The sequence below is a fragment of the Amblyomma maculatum genome, chromosome 3 (assembly GCF_055883805.1).
Source record: "Amblyomma maculatum isolate TAMU_Amacu chromosome 3, ASM5588380v1, whole genome shotgun sequence".
Lineage (NCBI taxonomy): Eukaryota > Metazoa > Arthropoda > Arachnida > Ixodida > Ixodidae > Amblyomma > Amblyomma maculatum.
Genome location: NC_139346.1, coordinates 83,451,767 through 83,476,578, shown reverse-complemented (window position 1 = coordinate 83,476,578; position 24,812 = coordinate 83,451,767). Strand labels below are relative to the sequence as shown.

At 44.6% G+C, this 24,812-nt stretch overlaps 1 protein-coding gene across 4 annotated transcripts in view; it reads right to left on the bottom strand.

The window, feature by feature from the left end:
• LOC146195132 (protein spinster-like) overlaps window positions 1–24,812 on the bottom strand; it is a 107,630-nt gene that overhangs the window by 26,371 nt on the left and 56,447 nt on the right. For all 4 annotated transcript variants that reach the window (XM_084597699.1, XM_084597697.1, XM_084597696.1 and 1 more), the window contains exons 2-6: window positions 13,401–13,600; window positions 12,608–12,759; window positions 10,934–11,000; window positions 8,992–9,128; window positions 409–552 (exon numbers count right to left, since the gene is read on the bottom strand). In XM_084597699.1, coding sequence (XP_084453825.1) covers window positions 409–552; window positions 8,992–9,128; window positions 10,934–11,000; window positions 12,608–12,759; window positions 13,401–13,600 — 700 coding nt within the window. The remainder of the gene's footprint in view (window positions 1–408; window positions 553–8,991; window positions 9,129–10,933; window positions 11,001–12,607; window positions 12,760–13,400; window positions 13,601–24,812) is intronic.

The following is a 24,812-nucleotide window of genomic DNA, read 5'->3' as shown; positions in this document are numbered from 1 at the left end:
ATGAAATGTGCCTTCCACGTGAATAAGAAATACACCCTTTTTATTCGTCTTTCTGTTACCATGAAAGCCACAAGAAAACTGGTGCAACCATGCAACTCTGCATTTTTGATGCTCCATTTGTGGTGCCTTTGTTTTCCAAGCTGCCCTTAAACAAAGTGAGGTCATCATTCATCTATTTTCGTCCAATGCAGAGAGCTGAGCCAAGCTCAGAAGTCAAGGACAACCTATCCGAAGACACTGCAATACCAAACAGCACTAGCAAAGCACTTTCACGAAAGAAAACAGTGCTGAAAATCACCTGTACACAGTGACCAAGACTTGCGAATCTTCACAGCACCTAGAACTAGCTTTAAAGAAAATTGCACAGAGGCCACTCACATGTAGCAAGCTGAAGCAAGCGAAACAAACCTTGCTTCTGCCCCCGGGTCGGGCTCGCTGCTTCCAGCGTGCAGCCTGAGAGCCCGTGTCATGTAGATGGGCCCCCACCACGACAGGGCTCCCGCCGCAAACGTCACGCATGTGAAGCCCAGCGTGGACCAGACGTATGAGCGGCTGTGAGAGGCAAGGAAGCACCATGTCACCGTGTGTCTCGGGGAAGAGTGTTTTGTAGTGAAACAACACCGATCAAAGCTCACAAGGAACCAAGAATATACTGAGAGCTTTGGGAGGTCAAGAAAAAACCTTGCGAAAAGGCGGAAAGGCATACAGTAGCTGCCACTGAGTACAGCAGAGCAACGTCACTGTATTTTTTTTAGTTAAATTAGTTTAATTTACTCAAATTAATTTAGTTAATTTAGTAGTTTGTTTTAGTTAAATTAAAAGGTGCAGCACATGTAGACAAAACACTAGGAGTAGAAGTTTGCGTGAGGCAAAATCATGGTGACTTAGAGGATACGGAGTAATAAGAAAAAATTTACCAAATATGAGGCGATTAATGTGAACACTTTAGACTTCTCATTAAGTACTGGTATCAACATACCCACTGAGTAGGCTGTTTTAGGTCACATGCTAGTCATTTACCTATTGTGGGGCACAGGACAAGCATGATATTAAAAGAGGGTGTGGGGATAAAGAACACTACAGACCACCACTACACGAACCGCAAACCACAGCAACGACCACTTCGTTCCACTACGTACTAGCTAGTCAAGTGCTTAATTACTAGCACAGCTCTATTGTTTTTCTACACACCAACATTCTAACACAGTGTAGTCAAGATATACTACCCTGGTGCAAGTAATAACATATAATATGGCATTTTACAGCACATATATATGTACAAAGCAGGCATACTGCAACATATATAATCAAATAAATCATCTTAAAGCAATATTCACAAAAATGTATTTACAATTAAACCTCACTCCAACGAACCTTCATGCAACAAATTCAATTTTCCCCACTGCTGCTTTTATAATTATGGGAATCTACTGTAAACACTTCCAAGAAGGTTTCCGTTACATTCAATTCTTAATCTGGTTCTTGTCTTGCATTGTTCTTTCAAGTGTTCATGCGAAAACTGCATATAACGAAGAGCTGGATGTAACAAAAAATCGTGGATATTTCATGATTTCATTATAGCCATGTTCAACCAGATAACAAAAACTAGTTTTCAAATCTTTCTATGCCAACTCGAACTTTGCAATGACACCAAAAGCTATTTTGCTACTTATAAACTATTCGTTCACTCTAAAAACAAATGACAAAATATGTTTCTACTTACAATAGTTTGATTATCTTTTGAAAGTTTAAAAAATTGAAAACGCACCTGTTAGTCAAATTTTCCCTATGCAGATTTGGAATGTTTCATCAGCGTATCAGGCAAATTCACAGGGCAGAGTAAATGGGGCTAAACCACTTTAGAACCATAAGTCCTGTGATTAAAACTACAGAGAGATGTTACAAATGTCTAGAAAGACCATTGCCCCAAGTTTATGCACTCTTTCAGCAGACTTTCTCTTACTGCTCGAATGTAGGTTGTTACTTTATTTTTTTATTTTATTTCGTTATTTTATTCCTCTGCTCAAATAACGAAATCTGAAAATCCTAAATTTACAGGTAGTGACGAAGAAGTTCTCCTTGATCAAGCCCATAATTAAATACTTCTCAGTATAAATATTTCGTTTTCTTTTTCCTCGAGCTGGCAAAGGTTGAAAATTCTTCAAGCTGTACGCCTGCTGTTCACTCACTCACATGACGTGTTTTGAAAGAGATTACATTACAACCGAACCTTGCTATAACAAACACAGATATAGTAAATTATGGGATAAAATGAACTAAAATCTAAGTTTGGTTTGTCTATAGTTTATTTATATGAGAGATCTTTCTGTATATTGAAAGAAAAATTTTAAAATTCGATGCCAGATCGGTTATAACAAGGTTTTTTTTTTTGCCTTTTATTAAAAGGGCAAAAAAATGTGTAAAGGAGCTAGGAAAAACATCAAGAAACTCAAGTTTTCAATCAATCGAATCCCCCGTCGCAGAAGTGTGTTTAAATCACCCGTGCATTCGTGTGCTGTGTTATTTAAACAAAAACTACCCCCAACAGCACCCCCGCGCGTGTTATCTTGAGGTCATGAACGGCCATGGCTGGACTTGAGCAGTGCAGCCGAACTGTGTTTAAATTGCCTGCACGCTCGTGTGCCTGTCATTTAGCGGCGGTGACAAAAACTAGCACCAACGGCCCATGGCCTCCGAGATCACACCTCCGCGCGCGGTGATCTTGGAGGTCATGAATGGCCATGGCTGGATTTGAGCGTCGCTGCCGCCATTGCTCGAGTCCGGCCATGCGACGGCTGACAGGCATGTGATGCATGTTTGCTCCTGCCGTGCCTCTGCCATTGCGGCCGACCCGTGCACGCACGCTATGCTCTCCGAGTTCGATGGTTGAGTCAAGCAAATTGTGCACGGAGGCAACATCCCTTCTCAGTACAGTAGAACCCCGCTATAGTAAACTCGGATATAGTAAAAACTCTGATATAGTAAAGTCAAACTAAAGTCCTCGTTCATCTTCCATAGACAACTGTACATTTTTCCCCCTTTAGAGTAAAGACGTTTTTGGTAAAAATCGGTTATAGTAAAGTGCTCTGGGCCGCGACGACGACTCCCATGATATCACCACCCTCTCACTACCTACAACCACGAGGCAAAGATTTTTTCGTATTTGAAAACAGAAAAATAACGCCAAGTGTCCATTTAGGTGGCTTTACCACTAGGCTTAACAGCACTCAGGCGAAGCCTACTTTGCAGAGGCCTTAGGCGCACAGTACGTAGGAAAAAAAAAACGTAAAGCTGTCTACAAACATAGCAAGGAGGCGGCATGGTCCGTTCAGAAAGTAAAGGAGATTAAAAGTGCAGCAAGAAATAGAGAAGGGGAAGAAATGGGTGAACATTCACTGCAATGTGCAGCACAAAGCATAAGGCAGCGGAGACAGAAAATGGAGGTGCAGCGAGTGCGGTCTTACAGCACTCGAGTGCCATGCGCATTTCGCATTTATTGCCTTTTAAAAGACAGAAACAGCAAAAAGTGATACCATGTTCATGCAAGGCTTTGGTTTTCACATGAAATCAAACTTGGTTTGCATTCATAAACAAGTTGTCCTCATGCCTAAGAGGTACTTCCACAAGATTTAAAGAAAAATTACACACAGAGATGACAAAAGCGAGATGGAAGGTATTTCAGTTGTTTTTTTTTATTAAGAAATAAGACGTGTCCAGTGAATGCCTATTTAACTACCAGACAGCATCTTCAGGACCATGTCATCACTGACCACTGATTAGTAAAGACCCTAAAACTATAGTAAATATTTTTGCTGGTCCCATCTACTTTACTATAAAGGGGTTCTACTGTATTCATTTTTGCTCTCCAACACGAAATGAAAAGCAAGATTTCATGCTTATGCCAAGCTTTTAATTAAAAGAATTGTGCATTTTTGAACCTTTGTGTTGTCCATTTCAGTGCACATTTTGTTTCATTTTAGTAGCAGAGTTAACTACAGGAATTTGGGTGCGCACTTTTATAATGAATATCAAATATAACAAAAACATTTTTGCACCCTGTACTACTTTGTTATAACGAGGTATGACTGCACATCACAAAAATAACGTTGACCGCTCTCTAAGAGTACGTTTTGCCAGCTTAGGTTTCACTGAGAACATTAAATAGTCACCGGGACAGCAAATACTCAACAAACACATTACAGCATTTTTTTCGAAGAGCAGCATATAAGTTTCCCCTCCATGCACATTGTCTACACGTTATTCACCATGACAATGACATCAAAAATGCAAAAGTGGAGCACAAATGCATGATGCAAAACGGTTCAGACAAATAAGCAAAGAGCGACTCCCAACCAGCATGATCATAAGTAGGTAACTAGGTAGCGTCAGATCGAATATGAATGATGGTATAATGTAGCAGGTTGTAAGGACTGTGTTGACAGTATATGAAATACACAAGAGTCCGTCAAGCGAAATACATGGGTGGCCATTTTTTAGCGGTAGCTTGCCCAATGCAAGAGTTGAGCACCGACAGACCGAGTTCATTTGATCATCAACTCGGACTCAGTGTCAAAACTTTTAAGTCAAACCACAGCAACCCGGGAGTCGTACAAGACTGCGCGCAGAGCCACAATTCATGCGAAGTGATGCACTGCACGCCTGTTTTCACCTGAGTATCTTCTGAGATTCTGTGAGTCCTAACACAGTCGACACGGGACATATCGAACTTGAAGCAGGTCATGAAACAGTTCGGTATGTATATCGATAGTTTGATATATATAAAACAGCAGCGAATAAAGACAGCAGCAGCAAATAAACCCAGCAATGAATATTAAAAAAAAGAACATGGTGCACCAACACATGGGACTAATGTTCTGCAGCCACGTGACAAACAGCTAAGGCACTGGCTGACTAGTGGTTACTGGGTTTTCATGTGGGGAACGATCTCCCATCGTTCCTCTTAAAGTCGGCTTTCCCCCGCAGTAGTTACTCTAGCAACTGAGAAATGGCACCGGCGTTGGTGGTTAACATTAACTATCGTGAGTGGTGCCACCGTCGCAGCAGCACGAGTGCCAAGGAAGGAATTGTCCATGCACACACGGGAAAAGCCAAGAGGTCTTCGGCATAAGAAACTCAACGCGAGTGGATGCATCCTCGCGGCACTCCACAGTTGCCAGAGAGCAAGGGTGGAAGAACGGGCTAGTTGGTAAATCATCTTGGAAAGCAAAATAGCACACTTCAAAACACAGCACACTTCCTGTGTCTGTGTTTTGAAGTGCGCTATTTTGCTTTCCAAGTTGCCAGAGAGGCAAAGCCTCGTGGAACTTTTCCCGTTTGCCCGTCCTGTCCAGCCTTGGAGCTTATCCCCTGCTCTAGTGTGGGTGAACGTTTGCCCATAACCTTGCAGGTGAGTCGGACGACCAAGATTCATTAGCGTGTTTTACTGCCAGCTGGCGTTGTTATTGCAGCAATAAATGCCTGTTCCCAAAAGCATGGCCTGCAGTGGTCGGCGTGCGCTCGGTAACACAAATAATCACTGGGCGTGGTCGGCAGTTTGGGCTGTCAGCCACGATTAAGCACGGAAAATGCATTTATCCCCCTATTAAAACACCACAATGACTAGGCCTAGCCTGCTTTGCATCGAAGCCACCACCGCATTCGGTGCTTTGTAACTAGCCCCTGCCTAGCGTATGAGGTCTAATTGTATTTTCAGTACACTAGTGGAATAATTATTAACACAGTCGAACCCGGATATATCGAACTCGAAGGGGATCGCGAAATAGTTCGATATATTGATAATTCTATATACAAAAATCGGCTTGTAACAGTACTTACGATGCAAAAAAACGATACTGTATTTCCTGCGTAATCAACAAACTTGCATAATGAACCCACCCTCCACTTTTGCACCCAGGAATTTGGAAGAAAAAAAAAGTGTTAATACCAGCTCGCTTACATGCAAGCGACTGAGCGATCTCAGCGACGAGCGGCACCAACAGAGCGAAAAATTTTGAACTTGTTGGAACTGCGTCCTTCTCGCCGCTTGAGCCACCGCGGCAGCTCAAAACAAGGTTTCTGTGTCGCTCTGGCAGAAATGCGAGCGTTTTCACTTGCATGTCGATGGCGCGCGTCACTCCATTTTGGTCGTCTCATCCACAGCTCATTTCTTGGCAGCGTGCCAAGATGCTGCGCAGCGACAATGTCACAGCGTGTTTACCTGTTGATAACTCCTGCGGTGGCGGGGAGCGAACTTGGCAGAGTGCCCGTGATGGCTTGATTGCACAAGCCTGGTTCGATATTTATCTCACCGTGCTTGAGGCGAGCACCGTCCACTGCCACAAAATCATTGGAAAGCGTGATAGCTACAAATGCTGTTTGAAGTGAAAAATGCTAAAAGCCGGTGTCATGATCGCAGCTGACTGCGTGCTTTCGTTGATTCATATATGCAAGAATAAACGATTCCCGCAAAAAAAAAAAGAAGAAACTGCCACTTCTTAACATCCGCAGCCGCCATATTTTACAACACAACGATAAGAATAAACGACTCTCGCAAAAAAAAAAAAGAGAGATATCTGCTGCTTCCGCAGGCGCCATAGTCATGTCAGCCGCCGCGCGCAGAGGGTTCACAACACATGCTGAAGAAAGCGTCCGACGTTCTGTCTGAAAACGGGCTCAGCTGGCTTGGCGCATGCGTAGTGCGTGCTACTGCGAACGAATGCCGGGAGCGAGGAAGGTGAGAGATAGCTCGGCAAAAGAATGGGCACACCCTTGCGCTTCGCTCTATCGTGTTTTTCCTCTCTCGTTCCCACCGGTTCTCTCTGGTTCATTCATGCACGTGGCTTTCAAACGTCACGTGCTGGCGTGCGGGAAGCAATAATCGCAGATGCGCGTGCCTTTGGGAAATGGGCACGGCACTGCCCTAGACCAGCAGTTGCCGAACTGTCCACTCTCATTCCTTCTGCGCGTGGTTTGAAAACGTCACACGACAAACGGCCGAGGGTGATGCGATCGTCTTTGGGGAAGGCGCACTTTCCAATGAGTGGTGCGGAGTTCGATATATCGAACTACCGGTGAAATTGAGTTCGATATAATATGTGGCTTTCCTATACTTTTACATGGGATTTTCAAGGGGATATTCTGTGAGTTCGATATAACCAAAAATTGTAATATCCCGGTTTGATATATCTGGGTTCAACTATATTAATAACTGGCTCACAGGAATGGAAAGGCGCAGTATCTGTCACACTTGTTTCTGTAGGCACCTGAACCACGCTGTAAGGGGAAAGTGGAAAGAGAGAAGAGAAGTAGTGGAGGCCTCCGGAGTAATTTCGACCAACTGGGGATCTGTAACGTGCACTGACATCGCACGGTGCACGAATGCTTCTTTGTTTCGCCTCCAACGAAACGCAGCCGCCTGCGGTCTGAATAGAACCCGGGTGCTCCGGCACCGTAGTCGGGCATCTAAGGTGTCTAGCAAATCCCCATTTTCAAAATTTCTGACTTTTCCAGGTTTTCCCTGATTTAAGTTCAATGACAAGTGAAGAGGCTCAAAAAATGTAGCTGATGATGATAATGAGCATAGACGAATAATTCACAATAAAAACCTATTTATTAATCATATTCTGCAATTTAGAATAGTCAAAAGGCTTTCATTAATGTTTATGGTCATTAAGAGTGTCAATAGTGTACTGAAAATGAAAACAACACTGATGCCACCTTCACAGCACATGAGCAGCACACCCTGCAAACAACTGAGCCAATCCAATCTAATATGGCTGTGCCCGTGAGCTTGTCAGCACAGCTCGCCAATCGCTTTCGCGCTGACTGCTGCCGGTGCGGCTATTCCTGCTTGTTGTCGCATAATACTTTTAAGTAGCGCTTGTGCATATTTTGTTGAGTACCCACCTCACGTGCATATTGGTTCTATTGTGGCAACTTAGCCATGCGCTGGCATCAAAGTAATATATCGCGCCTCGCCCTGCGGCGCAGCCTCCGTGGCATCTGCGCGCTGGTGAAACAGCACAAAAAAAAATGCACGAATAACATAGTTGCTGTGGGCCAGCTTAAAATAGAAATAAACAGCAGAATATATTGTGCCCTTTTCCCCGACTTGGCGAAATTTCTTATGGTTTTCGTGACATTTCACTTTACCACGGTCGTATGAAAAATGGTGAAGCTGCCATGGAGGCAAGCACTGCCGAGCAAGAGCCACTACCCTGCAACACGAAGTTTACCTGCTTTACGGCATCTTTGTGTGGCTAAAGTGGCCAGTAGGTGCTGAAGGCCGTGCCTGACACTGCTCTGTGCACAAAAGGTGATTGCAGAAGGACCCTTAGCAGAGGCATGGAGTGCCATTCAATACGTCAGATGTTTCGTTTGCGAGAGTCCGATAAATGTGCTCAGTATTGGTATACTTTGGTGTGTAATATTCAATAAGGTTTTTTCAACGCTTGATATATAAGCAAAAATTCGACATATACAGAATTGGCTTTAACAAAAAAGAAGCTACGAGATATGTTCTTTCCCCACTGCAAATGTTCAGTGGTACATGCGGCGTCAAGGTGCCGAGTCCGGGACCAAAATCTTGGCCGTGGCGGCTGCAGTGCAATGTTGGCAAAATACCGAATACTCTCACCTCATTCATGATGCCAGAATGTTAAAGGAAGGCGGGCAGGTGAAATTTATTTGCAGCCTTCCATTACAACTTCTCCTTCTCTCTCCCTTCTTTGACTGTTTATTTCCTCTTTTTCCTTTCCTCACATGCATGTCATATGTCCTAGCTGCTGTGCTTTTCTTTTCTTTTCTTCATCATCAATTTTTCCTTTTTCTTTTCAATGACCTCTCAAACACTTACAAGTACCTACCAAGTGCCCCTCACGGCATAAAAGGAGATGGTATCCCAGATGTCGATGACATTCAGTAACCCCAGAGCTTATGGTTTGGTCATCGTCTGCACGTCCCTACCCTCTGAAGCTCGGTAATTGGACTCACTTGGTGCACAATGCCCGCAGGTCATCACAGGGCGATGAGGGCCCCAGGGTGGTAGCGCCATCACTGGCACCCCGCAAGGGCTCCCGCAGGACAAATAGAATCAGCAGCACAGCGACTGCACCCAGCACAGGTGTCACCTGGATGAGACATAGTGACACAGTGATGAGTGGGTACAGTCCACTCATCGAAAGCCCGCAGAAATAAAGATGGCATGGGTGCACGTGCAGAGAGAGCAATAGAGAAACTAGTGAACCCAAACTGATTAACATGAGGAGGTGCAAAATGCCATTCACATCAGTTGTGGAACAAGGAGAGAATGTGGCAGCACCGAGTATAGATTCAAAAAAAGTTTTTTTTTTATTGTGAACATAAATATGCCCAGAGTGAAACATGTGTTTCGCGTTGTTAGCTGCATAGCAAAAGGTCGCATGAACATGCCCGAGATGGTAGCAGCATAAAAAAATACACAGTGCTACAATCCTATTCAGGTCATGGACATTACCCAGCTGTTTGTACATGAATACACAACGTCTTCCAACGTGGATGTAACAAAATGTGCTGAAACCTGAAATGTGCAGAGACTAATCAAGCAAAGTGTCAAAATAAACCTAGGATGTAATTTTTTCATTTTTTTCAGACAATTTCATGTTTTATGGCAGATTTGGTAAGGCAATCATGAGTGAGCATTTCTTTGTTCTCGTTATGTAAACATTAGGCTCTGAAGGAATGTTCTGCCATGCTTATATACTAAAGTCGTCATAACAAAGAAAATAGTACAAAAACTAAAGCCGGGAGCCTGAAAGACATTTTCAGCCACACTGCACATATGTAACAACACAAAAGCAATTACATACTCGCTCATAACATAAGATGGGAATTTTTATGCCGATTCTTGGCACGCTCCTCACAAAATTGTGAAAGTTTCTAGATTTTTCGTCCACTGGATAATGCAATAAAATCTTGTTCTTTTTTCGACTCTCGTTAATTCGGAAATTCCGACAATTCGAATTAGAAGCATGGTCCCGGCCAATGCCCAAGCCATTAATTTAGACATGGGCAGGATTGCTCAGGTGAATTCAGCCGGGGATCGCATCGAGACCTATGCAACTAACATTTAGTGAAATAGACCTCCCCGAACCTGAGCAGCATGAAAAGGTACTGCCCACCAGCGCGCGCTATGGAGAGCACATAGACGATCGGAAGTTTGTCCTTACCGAAACAAAACTCAGTTGCATAGTTTCGGTTTCACTTTCATTACCTTCAGGCCATTGTGCCGGTGCGATCGGGAGCACGCATTGGCCAGTCCAGCACTTATGGACACTGCTTAGAGTTTCGCAGTTCTTTTATTTTGATTTTGTAATGTAATCACGCTGTTAATGCATACGCTTATATTCCTCGCGTGCACTCAAGCTGAAGCTGAAACTGAAGTTGCTGAAACTGCACGCTGGTCAGCACAACGCCTGGCCGCGTGTACTGCGAGGTGAAGCCTCCCTAAAACGCGATGGGATTGTTTTGTGACAAGGCACCACTGTTACTGCCTTGCATAGCAAACAAGATTGCGAGGCCATTATGATTTTGAACCACTTCTTCAACATTCCCGACAGAATTCGCAAAGCAAAGCACTTGAAAAACTGGGAGAAGCTGTCACTCTCAGTCGGCTGAAATGTAAACCACAATCATACAGATAAAACTATTGTAATGCAAACGGTTTTTGGCAGTTTCTTTTTTTTCAGGCCCATTCGATCATCTGAATTTTGGCTGATTCTACATTTGCCTGGTCCCTTGAAGACCAAATTAAAAAGGGCTTACCATAATTAGGCTCAGAAGGGGATATCCACGGAGGTGAACTTTTAATTTGATGTTCTACGAAATTCTGCAAAGCATGCATGCTAAATTCAATTTTAATCTATGGAAAGGTCTCGTAAGTTGGACCAGTGCTTACCCTGAGAGCCCAGTACCAGGCGCCCATGGCCTGTGCTACCGATGCCCCCACAATGTAGCCAAGGCCACTGCACACGTGAAGGAGGAAATACAGTGGTTAACCATCAAACACACTGCCCACAGTGTGAAAGCAAGCAACATAGCGTCATGCTGCTTGACACTGTGTAGGCTAGCTCAATATGGGCCAGTTAAACAAATCCTTTCATTTACAAACAGCCACCAGCAACATTAGCTCGCAACTAGGTAACCAGAAATTAACATATTTCAAATTATTTTAAGGTCACTTCCCAAAGAATTCATCTAGGGATGCATTTGTGACTTTGTGACTAGGGATGCATTTGTGACTGCCAATGTCCATGGGACTATGGTGAGAAATTTTTTTAAACTGAAACTGCTAAGAAAATACACAGTGTCATTACCCTATAGTTTACTATTAGGGCCCCCTTTTCACAACTGCAGAAAAGCTTTGTCAACCATCCAATATTTGATTGCACGGGCTCCAAAAGGCAGCTCTGTATCATGAACATCAACGAGGACATACATCATAAAATACACCTATTCTAAATCATTTGAACTTGATTTTTATGTTTATTCAACCTTGTATCAGTCCGCAATTAGTACATAAAGAACCTACAAACAATTGAAGCAGCCTTTTTTCTTTCTACTACAAGCTAACAACAAGGGCCCATTTATGCATTTAATAGATGAAAAAAAAAAAATAGATGGAAAGAATCTTTCCAGAATGCTACCTACAAAACAAATACAGTAGGATTTCTTTAAAAAGAGATCATGCGAGTGCTTTTTTTTTCTTTTTATAACAAACACCACCAAAAAAAAAAAATGTGAGCATGTAAGGTGTACACAAAAGCATGCTACACGAAAGCGATAAATAAAGAATACCTTGTTGGGAGAAGGTAACTGCAACGAAATCAGTGATTGCCCCATGTATACAGTGAGCTAAGCAGTGAGTGGATGGAGATAGCTTATGTCAGCTCAGTTTAAAACAGCCCTCATCTATCTTTCTTTTAATGTGTCACCTCTTTTTCGCTCCTCCACAATGACCTCTATGTGCAAGCTATTGTCCAGTTTTTGGTTTGCTTCAAGCTGCAAGCATTCTGAAAGTGTCCTGCGCATTATCCGTAATGTACATGCTCTGATATCACAATACTATATTCTTCTCTTTTTAATGGCTCAGTCGTTAAGTAGCGATCATGTTTGCAACTATGCGAGCGCTATGCGCCTTTCAGTCAGCCGCAAGCGACATGTATACAGTCCTCATTGTTTCAAATCCCTACAAGATGTGGCCTGCTAATCATGCAGTCACAAAGAAAGAACCCTCACACAAAAACACGAGAGAGATTTTGAAAGCTTCAGCACGAGACCAACCAAGTACATTTCCCCGCCACTCCATTTGTTCGTTCTCCTTAAATAATGGGTGGTGCAAACCCTTCTGGCCTATGTTGTCTCGCCTACATCCCTGGTGTGGCAACAATATGCGTGATCGCCCTCAGTCTGCCTCACATAAACATCTCACGCAGTAGGAATAAATGGGAACTATTCGTTTGTGATTTCGCAACGAAATACATCCCACAGAGGAAACTAGCGGTACTATCAGGGTAAAAAGACATGCCAAAACAGGGGATGTACTTGCTATCGAGGGTGCCAATAGACTAACCTGCCAACAGGTATGGCAAAGTAGAAGACGGCCAGCATGGAGCTTCGGCGCCGCCCCGAGAAGAGGTCGCCAATGACGGTGGGGGCCACGGTCGAGTAGCTGGCCTCACCGATGCCCACTAGGCCACGCAGCAAAGCAAACAAGACGAACTCCTGCACATATGCATGCAGCTGGTCAGAAAAAAAGCCCCTGGGTGGTGGCTAGGGAAAAAATGCAAGCCCTAACTAGTACTACCACAGCAAAGCTGTATATTTCTTTGTGACCCTTGCTCTAATTTGCAGAGGCTCACCACCGACTACTTCCATTTCTTCCTGACGTCACTTGGCCTTCAGCTCCTAGACCGGCAGCAAATATCAGTGGCACTCAAATTAAGTCATTCGTAGTGTGATGCATGGAAAATGACAGACAAGAAGAAGGAGGCGAAAAATGCATTTGGCTACTAACAACTTTATCTTCGAAGACCATCTGTACCTTTTGTACTGTGACACAAATATGTCAAAAGGTGTGGATCAATACTCATTAAGATAAAGAAGATAGCAGTGAGCACATCCAAGTCTCTTCCTAGTTTTTGTCCACCGCCTCCCGGCTCTAAGCACCACGATATAAACTATACCAGATAGCCGTCGAGCAGTGCACTTTGCTCAAATATACAGCACTAAAGACACAGCTTACCGAGCCACACTTAGGATCGTTATGCCACTGAATCTCTAGCTCCTCTGTGTAGCCTAACATGTAATGGATGCAACAGCACATAAAATAATAGAAGCTATGCAAATACTTCTGCCACCTATACCTTTGGCGGTATAGACCCCAGGAGGGTGGTGGCGCTCCAGAAGAAGACACCGGCAGCCATGATGGCTCGACGGCTGTGACGATCACCCAGGTAGCCGAACACGGGTGCGGTGCACATGTACGTCACCACGAACACCGTCTGAAGCAGCCCTCCCTGGGAGTTGGCCAGCTTGTAGTTTTTGATGATATCCTCCAACACCCCTGCGGGTAAAGCACGCAGTGTAACGCATGGCAGGAACAAACAGGAGGTCACGGGCATTTTGCCCGCAACAATTACAAGTTCTTCCACGACAGGTGAGAGCTATGAGGAACCCAACCAAGTCAGCGCTCTTCAGGTAGTCCATGTCAGAGATACTAGGGATGCAATGCAGCCCCACATCCAAATTGAAAACTGAAGCTCACAACACAGAGCAGAGTTTTTGTTTTTAACTTTATCTGCATTTTATCGAAGCAACATAGTTTCAAAATAATAGTATAAAGCTCACCAAGCAATCAGCCAAACCAATCGCACAAGATATAAAACTTAAAAAAAAACGACAACGCCCACGAAAAAAAAATTCATTATGCTCTTAAACACACTTTGAATAAGCAGCCGACCGATTTTTCGGACTCTAATAATTCGGACTTGCGCGACATTTCGGACTTCGTTCAGGAACTGTCACGCGCTCCACAGGTACGTGTACATTTTCACAGCCAATATTTCGAAGCCTTGCTGTCCAAAAGTTCGATTTTTCAGACCAAATTTGGCGCCAGAAATACGTGAAAATGATCTTCTGGCCAAAAGTCTTTTTTTCTTTTTTTTTATGCATGGAATAGACGAGAGAGGACATTGTTGTCGCAAACAACCCAGTTTTGCGTGGCTGTAATTCAGACGGACTAGCTTTATTAGCTCTATATGTGTAACGTTGGCTTTGGAGGTAATGACAATACGGAAATGCTCGGCCTTGCCATCGCAGTAGTCTAGAGCGCTAATGACAATACGGGAATGCTCAGCCTTGTCATAGCAGTAGTCTAGAGAGCTAATGACAATACAAGAATGCTCGGCTTTGCCATCGCAGTAGTCTAGAGCGCTAATGACAATACGGGAATGCTCGGCCTTGCCATCGCAGTAGTCTAGAGCTCTAATGACAATACGGGAATGCTCGGCCTTGCCACCGCAGTAGGCTAGAGCGCTAATAACAATACGGGAATGCTCGGCCTTGCCATCGCAGTAGTCTAGAGCGCTAATGACAATACGGGAATGCTCGGCCTTGCCATCGCAGTAGTCTAGAGCGCGAAAACGGGCGGAAAAAAGCGAGGAGGGGGGGGGGGGGAGGGGGGCAGTGCATTCACGTAGGCTCTTGTTTCACTTGTTTTTTTCCCCGTAAGTTTCATCTCGCGGTCTTTGCTACTGTCGCTAACCATAAAAACAGAAACTGAATGTTATTGCCTCGCGCGTGCATTCATTCGCGGCGAGCATGGCCTGCACGTCGTCGTGAAGTGGCATGTATATGGCAAAATCATGACTGGCCAAGATATTCTAATTGGGCTGTAGTGGTTACAGCTTAGTACGATCTGCTTCAGCGGGGCACCAATGCAAATGCAGTGACCGCCTTGAGCGAGTTGTATGCCTATACGCCATGCGCAGCGCCTATAGGGGCGCCCCTGAAAGCCGCGTAGCGGCGGCCGTCGGAACCCGAGGCGGGCCTCGTGCGGCAAGCGTGCAAGTGGTGCGCGCGTGCGATCTGCCGTTTGTGCGCTTCTCGCGCGGGCACTTCCGCGGTGACAGTGTGCGCAAGGGGATCGCACTTTATAATAGTGTACATGTGTTCGATATCACGGCCGTCTGGAACTACATCGGCTCCGTATGCATCAGTGTCTGCTGCAGACGAGCGTCAACAAGGTTGCGTACGAAGTTGAGCTCATAATTCGTCCATTCCTTGACCTATGAACCAATGTTCTTTCTTTGCTTAATGGTACACGCTTGCTTCGTTTATATGCAATATATTGCTACAATAAACTAGGCAGCGTCGCCGAAACTGCGAGCGGTTTCGTACCGGTGCGACCGCAGGAAAAGCCAGCGAGCTTGCAAACCAGCATTCTGAGCATCAGAAAAATAGCGCATATTGGGCTCCTGTAATAAGAGTTCAGATTTTTCATGCTTGCGCTTTACCACTGCCTGTACGGCATGGATTGCACGTATTCCGTCGTCAAAAAGGCAGAGCAGGTAGATAATTTCATGGGGGATTGAGATATCAGCAGAAGCAATATCTGAAAAGCTGCATCATCACAGGTTAGCCAAGAGCATATTAGATTTAAATTTTATATCCTATATTATTATTGTAGTATAATCTTCATTTCATTTGTGTCACCCTCGCGCCCAACTGCAGAATTACAAGGTGCTTTATAACAAGCTCTAGAGCCCTTAGTCTGAATAGCAAGTGCAGCGACATGTTATGTTTTCGTAATCTTGCCAGACAACAGGAACACTGGCTCTAGTCTTAATGTAATTGCATGGCAAGTTTCAAAACGCACATCGGCAAATATCTGTTCAATAACCTGCCGAAGTGGCTCAGGCTACTGAGGAGGATCGAGTTATTCGGACCGAAGTCGACCGTGATGCCCGCGTTAAGGTGGAGGCGAAACGCAAAATGCAACCGCGTGCTGTGCGATGTCAATGGACGCTAAAGATCGTCTGGCTAAGCGATTCACAAATCTAATGCGTATTGTATCTTTCCGGCTAGCGGACGCGACCAAGTTTAAACAAGAAGTGTTCACGGAAGGGGCAATGACAAGCAGAAAACACTGAAAACATAGTTGTCACTCAGCCCTGCTACACGGCAAATTTAATATATTTTCCATCGAATGACGCTCGTTCAAAATGATATTTGTTTGCTACTACATGGGAAAATATAATGACATTTGGTGAAAACGACATTAGGCATCGAATGAGTTTGAGGTACTCATCCGAATGCGATCAACGAGGAAAGGCGTTATGTCGACACCAGACACTCGGTGAGAGGATACACCTAAAATAAACTACAAAAGTGCCATCTGCATTAAATACTACTGTGCTCCTGTAAGTTTGCAGCTAGTCATCTATGTGAAATATGCCAAATAGCATCGTAAAAAAAAAAAAAAAAACTGCCACTCATCGCTGCCAGCCAACCCGTAGCCAACTCAGCGCAGGCGGAACAGGTCGCTTCTGCTGCCACGGTCCGTTGGTATGGTGGCTAGAAGAGAAAGGTGGCGCGACCGCGCATTCCGCCGCTTGGAGAAAACGCGCCTTCGGTTCATGCCGCCGCCACTGGTCGCCGCTGTGGCGCTGCTGTCAGCTCTTCGATGCATTCTCTCCGGCGCACGCCGGCGCGTTCGTTCTTGTTTGCCTGTAGATGCTGCTTGAGCTGTGGTGCTATTTTTCAATCGGCTTTGTCCTAGCTCAGGTTATCCTGTATTGTTTGGTGCCTATGTAGTTTTTCTTGCCGAGGTGCTAGTGCGAGTATATAGTATACATATGTGCGTACTTTTCTGTTTCTCTTGCGTTTAGAAACCCCCCGCTAAAAAAAAAAGTGAAAGAATCGTTGTCAGGCAAAATTACCTTCAATTGCTAAACAAAAAAATTAATGAAAGCATCGTTGTCAGGCAAAAGGCCAGTCAATTGCTAAAAAAATTAATGAAAGCATTGTTGTCAGGCAAAAGGCCAGTCAATTGCTAAAAAAAATTTGTGAGAGCATCGTTGTCAGGCAAACGGCTAGTCAATTGCTAAAAAAAATTAATGAAAGCATCGTTGTCAGGCAAAGGCCAGTCAATTGCTAAAAAAATTAATGAAAGCATTGTTGTCAGGCAAAAGGCCAGTCAATTGTTAAAAAAATTAATGGGAGCATCGTTGTCAGGCAAACGGCTAGTCAATTGCTAAAAAAAAAAATTAATGAAAGCATCGTTGTCAGGCAAAGGCCAGTCAATTGCTAAAAAAATTAATGAAAGCATTGTTGTCAGGCAAAAGGCCAGTCAATTGCTAAAAAAAATTTGTGAGAGCATCGTTGTCAGGCAAACGGCTAGTCAATTGCTAAAAAAAAATTAATGAAAGCATCGTTGTCAGGCAAAGGCCAGTCTGCTAAAAAAAAATTAATGAAAGCATTGTTGTCAGGCAAAAGGCCAGTCAATTGTTAAAAAAATTAATGGGAGCATCGTTGTCAGGCAAAAGGCCAGTGAATTGCTAAAAAGATTAATGAAAGCATTGTTTTCAGGCAAAAGGCCAGTCAATTGTTAAAAAAAATTAATGAGAGCATCGTTGTTAGGCAAAAGGCCAGTGAATTGCTAAAAAAAAATTAATGAAAGCATTGTTGTCAGCCAAAAGGCCAGTCAATTGTTAAAAAAAAAATAATGAGAGCATCGTTGTGAGGCAAAAGGCCAGTGAATTGCTAAAAAAATTAATGAAAGCATTGTTGTCAGGCAAAAGGCCAGTCATTTGTTAAAATAAAATGACATCATCGTTGTCAGGCAAAGGCCAGTCAATTGCTAAAAAATTAATGAAAGCATCGTTGTCAGGCAAAGGCCAGTAAATTGCTAAAAAAATTAATGAAAGCATTGTTGTCAGGCAAACGGCCAGTGAATTGCTAAAACAAATTAATGAAAGCACGGTTGTCAGGCAAAATGCCAATCAATTACTAAAAAAAAAAATAATGAAAGCATTATTGTCAGGCAAAAGGCCAGTCAATTGCTAAAAAAAATTAGTGACAGCATCATCCATGACCAGCTTCTTATGTGGGAGACCTGAGTGAGGCAAATGGAATTCTTTCTCAAAGACTGTGGCATCGAACACACATCTGTCATCATTCAGGCCAGTGATTCAAGGCTGATATTTTATATCGCTGGATATGTGGCGAAGAAATGCATCGCTGGCACAAAATGTGAAGACTGATGCAGACAACTCCTCAGTCTCAAGAATGGAACTGCTCCAGATAATTACCAGTTGAAAGTCAGCGCTCGTTGTGTCGTCTTCTAATCTTGTGCTCCCGTCCACGTTCCGCGCTGTTACCTCAAGATGCATTACCAACATATGCTCAAGCTGCTATTCTAGTTAATTACCAGTGCAGTTGACATAGGCGGTGTTGTGTTTCCATCAACAAATCTAAACGCCCCTGTAACATCCCATGAAAACACCTTTACTCGCTGTTTTAGTGCGCGTGAAATTCGAAAAGACAGCCTTATTGACTTGGTATCCATTCTCCAAATGACCAAACTGCAGCTGGTTGGTTGTCACGGACATATTAAATTTGTGACAAACAAAGTGATCAAGTTCTATGTTCTTAGCAGACTACACCTGAAGACGCAGAATTCATTTTCAAAAGAAAGGCAAGGGAGAATGAAACTGTTAAAACTGAGGTGGGTTGTTTAATTTGCTATTTGGTTGTGAGCAGTTATGCCTGGAAATAGTGTTTATTCTACCTGTATTACATGTATATTTGAGGCCTTGAACAGAACCTCAACATTGTGAAATTTCACTTTTCTTTCCAGCATTCTTGCCCTTAAGTGCAATAAACAAAACTTTGCTTATCCATGAGAGTTTTTTGTGAATAAAACTGCAATTTGTTCCTTCTGTACTTAAATACCGTTTTACATCGCGTGTTGCATGTTCTGGCTATCATCTGCTAAAAATTGCACTTTCCCACTTTAGACGCACCGGAAATTCGCAGACAACAAAGAATACAAATTAGCCTGGTGCCTGCGTACTGTGCGACGTAACCGCACGTTAAATAATCGCATGTCATCTGCATTCTCTGTAATCTTCGACTGCAACGCCCCTCAGCCCGAGTCGCTTTGGCTTTTTTTAAAACTCACAATAACAAACCAAAATAATTAGCTTTATAACTTCGACAACTGTGCATATCTGGAAAGGGTATGTAATGCATCTTCAGACCAAAACTTCCTCACTTAAGCAGCATTTAGTAGCGCGACAAGCAAAACAACCGGCACAGCCGCATCGCCCGCTTTCACGGTGCCAAAGAGCATATTAGCTGTCGACGTCACTCCTGACTTGCCTATTTTGCTTACCTGGTTAAAATATTTCAAGTGGTAACAATAATTTTAACATTTTGTTGGTATGACTGCGCTGCAACTGCAGCAAAGTTTACCCCAGCTACGGCCGGTCTCGAGGAAGAGCGCGCGCTCTCCCTCGAGACCGGCCGTGCCCCAGCGCGAGCCGAGCACGCATCGAAGTGCTGAGAGCAGCGCCACCTACGAGAGGCATGAAATGTAGGAGCGGCGCTCGCGGCCCGCTCGCGTCACCTAACCTTTCTAGCCACCATACCGTTGGCGCCAAGTCGCCGACACGACGGATTTCTTTCGCCACCTTCAGAAAAGCATGCTCTGTCCATCTTAAATATCAGGCGCTTATTTTGAGGAAGGAATCTAAAAAATTATCGTTACTGAGGAGCGCTGTTATGTAACGAGATTTTGGAAGAAGTGACAAAAGCAATACAAGCAAATTTTTGCTTTTAGCAGCTGCCGCCGGTTTGACGCAGCTCATCCTTGTTTCGTTCTCTAGCTGCTAAGGCGTCGCCGAAGTTACACCTTCCGTTTACTGTAAGAAAATTTGTGAGACAATTGAACAGATAGTAAGGCAGCTTATGAATAGGAAATTTACTATTTCCAAAGCACGTCCAGCTACGGCTTTTATGCGAAACCGTTTAGGCGTTTAGCCTAGCGACGACTAGGGCCTTGCACACGGCCAGAGCACCGTCGTTGGCCGCCTTCGCGGGCAGTAAGCTCGCGGCATCCGATGTAGCAGGCGTTACGAATTTCCGATATTCTTTTTTGATGAGGCTAAGCTCGAGCATTTTTGACGGGCCTTAATACGCCGAGCGAACGATTCGGCGAAAACGTACGGGAGTCAACTGGGTTGTAGTATGCTGCGCCGTAGGGCGATACTCGAAGTTTCTATAAAATCGCCGTCAGACAGTACACTATACTCCCTATTTTACGTGTTGCTCTTGACACTTGCTTTAGTGCGGAAAGTGTACGTTGTTGAAACTCGTACGCGTTTCACTGTCGAGCGCAGACGTGCGCACCTTCCGTACCCTCTCGTAAACAAACGCCGCCGACACAGCCGCTAACTTCGTAATTGATAGCCCTAATCAAAAGGTTGGTTACAAGGTATGCAAGACATCAATGTCAATTTAAAGGCTGCTTTCGTTTACAGCGCCTTCCCCTTCGCAACATATTGAAGGTACTACAATATTTGCATATCAATCACAATTGCCATAATTTGGAAATGGCATTAGCTTTGGTCGTGTAGCAGCGCGTCGAAAAAATGACATTAACCTGAACAAATGTCATTTGGGTGCGATTGATTGCTTTCTGCTTCGAACAGCCGCGATTCACGGCCCCGGTCGTTCTCGTGAAGCATCACTGAAACTTATACCAACAAGTTCCTGGTAAGGTTTATTGTGTGTTCGAAAAACCAACTACGCAGCAATTCTTCCCGGACATTGCTAAAGGTTGACAGCGGCGTTATATCTGTTAAACCGCGACCAAAGACGAAAACACGACGCGCGCGCAAAGACGCTGACACGAACAGCGCCCCGACCGAGCCCGCCTACGCTTTGCGGCTTTGGCGATAGGTGGCGTTGTCGGCGTTTTGCGCATCGCGTATACCATCTCTTCCTCTATGCCCCGCGTCAGCCCCAGCGCACCTGCACTGGCACCTGGGCCCGTTGTATCGGATCGCGCTGGCTTGTGCGTATGGGGGGCGCGCGGAAGCCGACCACGGTAGCGGATCCAGAAGTTCTTTGTTCTAGTAAGGTTGAGCGAATCTTGCTATGTTATAACTCTCTATATTATCAACACATAAACGAAACATGACGAGCGGCGAAGTTCGTGATTTCTAAAGCTGATTTTTAGCAGACAAGTGATTTTTTTTTTTTTTTCAAGTTCAGGTATTTTTCGGACTATTCGATTATTCGGACCGTTCCCCAGGTCCCGCCGAGTCCAGAAAAACGGTTGGCGACTTTTTATGATGGGCCCCCAGCTCTAAGAGAGTATAACGTCTTGCCGCCGTCTTGCCGCCGTCTTGGAGAAAATTGTTCCACTTCCACTTCTGTACAGTGTCCCTCTTTGTTTTTCTTTTTTTTTCCAGGTTTTTGCTGCACTGCTTCTTGGTTGCATTTTTGCTTCGCGCTGTTATGTTCTTCTTTCTTCTTTAGCCCGTTTTGCCTACCTCGCGGAAGTCTATGCCTCATCTTTCCTAGAGTTTTTCGTCTTTTGTGCCTTCCTTCTCTTCATTCTTCTTTCCTCTTTTTTGTTCTTTGCAAAACTGTATGTAGTCTTGTTCTTCCTTTACTTTTTATTGTTTTTGCATTGCTGTTTTTCTTCAAATTACGTTCTTTTACTTTGTGTGTTTAGCTCCTTTTTGTTTATCTTAATTTGGTTTAATTAAGCCCAACAAAGCTTTGTTGGTCTGGGCTTCCTTTCTATTTCTTTTACTTTTTATTCTTATGAGAAGACAAACAAAAAGGCAAAAGGAGGGGTAGAATGACAAGTCCAATCATGAGCGCAGGCTATTGTGGCTTCAAAGAGCAAGTTTTAAAATGCTGCCAGGATTGTGGTGATTCATAGGACACATTTATAGCATTTAATGCTAACTGTTCTGTCCTGTGAAGTACAGTATACATGAAAGGATGTAAGGAGCGAATGTCCCGATTTTTCAACAGTGCTTTTTGAATAAAATTTGCAACCAATTTTGCCATCAGAGAAACTGCAGTGGAGGGCTCCAGATAATTTTCGACCAGCTGGGGATCATCAACATGCACTGACAATAGGCAGTATGCGTAGGGTCCCTAGAAATATTGCTAGTCTGTCGTCCGCCGGCCGCGGCAGGGCCTGCCGCTGAATGATCGCCGCGGTGGCGCTGCGGTGAACCGGAGTGCGCCACTGTTGACGGAGCAGACGACGCGCGCCCGTGCGCTTCGAAATGCATTCGCTGCATGCTCATTGTCAGGTGCCTTGTACATGCGATGCCGCTCTTTAGTTTTTGATTTCAGTTTAGTCGTAATATTGAATTCGCAGCCGAGTTGTTGGCATAACCACGGATGCGACTTTTTTTTTTCGTGAGCGAAGTTTTGCGCGCATGCCCCTGAGCCGATGTAGAAACGAAGCTGCGTTTTATACCCTATTATCCTGCTGAAGCTACCGCCGTGCCGTATTGTGATGAAGACTTCTGAGGATTTTGTGCAAACAATTGCGCTTGCATGGAGAACTATACTAGACGCACATTCTAGGCTCCAAGGACCATGTGTGCGAGCAACAGAGCGCTGTCGCCGGCGTTTTCATTCACGCTATAGTTGCATCTTACCTTCTTCGGACGTTTAGCTAAGTTATAACACGTATGTAGAACTAGAAACTTTCGGATGCATGCACAATTAAAGCACGCAAGATGGGAACCCGAGCCCTTCAAATCGCACCGCGCTTCAGGCAAACTGCTGATAGGCATTCTTTGGTACTTAGGAAGCCTAGTAGCCACTCATCAGAATATGCCATCACTTTTGTTGACTTCCGTTTTGCAACCTCTAAAACATATTTTAACAGCCAGCTGTAAGTTGAGAGGAAGGGCACTAACACTTCTTTCAAACTCTGTCCTTGAAGGTGTTCATTTTCATTTTTCATTTCACCGAGAGCTTTTACCAGCTTTGCCACCTTGTCCTTCGTACGACAAACAGCTCGAGACATAGAAGTCTGTTTCTTAATTTTTTCTTCTTCTTGACAGGGTGTTCTGAGTTAACTTTCGCAAGTATTTGCAGGCTATATGCATGTTGCATCAGAAATAATGGTACAGTTCGTCGCAAATTAAGCAACGCCCATTGTAGGTGGGAAAGGTCTTGGTAATAGGCTTCAATCCGCTGCCAGGACACAAGCTGAGTTTCGCAATGTCCTAATTACCTCTTCTGTCGACTTTACAGCTATCTCCTTGACTTTGTTTCCTGGAATGCACACAGCAGCATTCATGGCAGCTTCACCACTGCGATGGAACAGAACTCGCCGATGGCAATTGCCTCCGGAGATTCGTCCTCGCTTGAGTGGCACTATGCGAATGTTCCTTGTTCAACATCAGAAAGATCGACATTTGTCCCCAGTGGCATGCAGCTTTCTGCATTCCTGGAGCAGGCTCACGTCACACGATCCACCACCGCTGTATTCTTCAACTGGCTCCACTGATGCTTCAGGATCAGTGCACTTCTTTTCTTTCTCTGCAGGTCTCCCTGCTGACTGTTTTTGCTCGTACAAGTTGCGCTCCTTTCTCTTGAGAGGCAGGGGTTTCAACAAGTATTTTGGAGTGTCAGGAAACAGCGTTGAGATGGCATCCTTCGTGAGTTGCGTAACATCCCGTGGAATCTCAATTACCTTTACCTGTCTTAAAACTTCGCTCAATAAAGCAGGGTTTGAAGTGTCGCTCACAAACGTCGACACTAGCTTATTCGTGTTACAGTAATGTGAGGGCAACCCCTATCCGGATCATCCAATATTTATATATACCGATAATGAGGAAGATATTCACCACTTGTGGGTTTGCCCGCCACTGAAGCCGACAGTATCGGCACCTGACGGCAGTGGGCCTTTCACCGAGCAACCCATCTTCGTACATTGCTTGCACGCAAGGGCCTTATCATCGTTCTCTCTTGAATTTTATTAGAACACAGCCAGTCTATTTTCTTTCATTTATTACGCCTTTTAATTTTCGTTTTGCATATTCCTTTATGCCCTAGCTGAGACAATAAACAATGTTATTGCCTTTGCAGCCGCGCTTGATGTTGCGCTCCCACTCAATTGCCTCTTCCCTGCGTCTTTCGGTGTCCTGAAGAGAGAACATTTCACCTTGCACGAGCGCTACCCGGTCTTGCACCCGGGCAAGAAACACGTGCTATCACGCTTACCCCGTTTTCTGGACATGACGCGATCACATATACATAAAAAAGGCACACTTGCACACATATGCTAGCTAATTTGCGCGCATTCCGGCTCGCGAGCGAAAAAAAGTGCACGTGGTGCACGAGCCTTGTCACGGCACCAACGGATCAGCGCGGCGCAGATTCGCACTACGGCACAACCGCCACAGCACCACGTACACAACGCGACCACGCTCCGAATGCGTACAGCGCCCCCTGCGCTTTCATCCGGGAAGCGGCCAACCGGTTCCATAGGGAACCCCGCTCGGACGGCAGACTAGCAAATACTTCTAGGGACTCTAGTATGCGGTTGCCTTGTGTTCCACCTCCATTAAAACGGCACGGCCGGGATCGAAACCGCATTCTGAGATCAGCAGGGAAGTGCCCTGACCACAGCGGCACCGCGGCAGGAAACTTCAGTTAAAAGAAAACGATCGAAATTAAGGGGGGGGGGGGGGGGGGTAAAAAACGAGAAATCGCAACACGGTAACTGT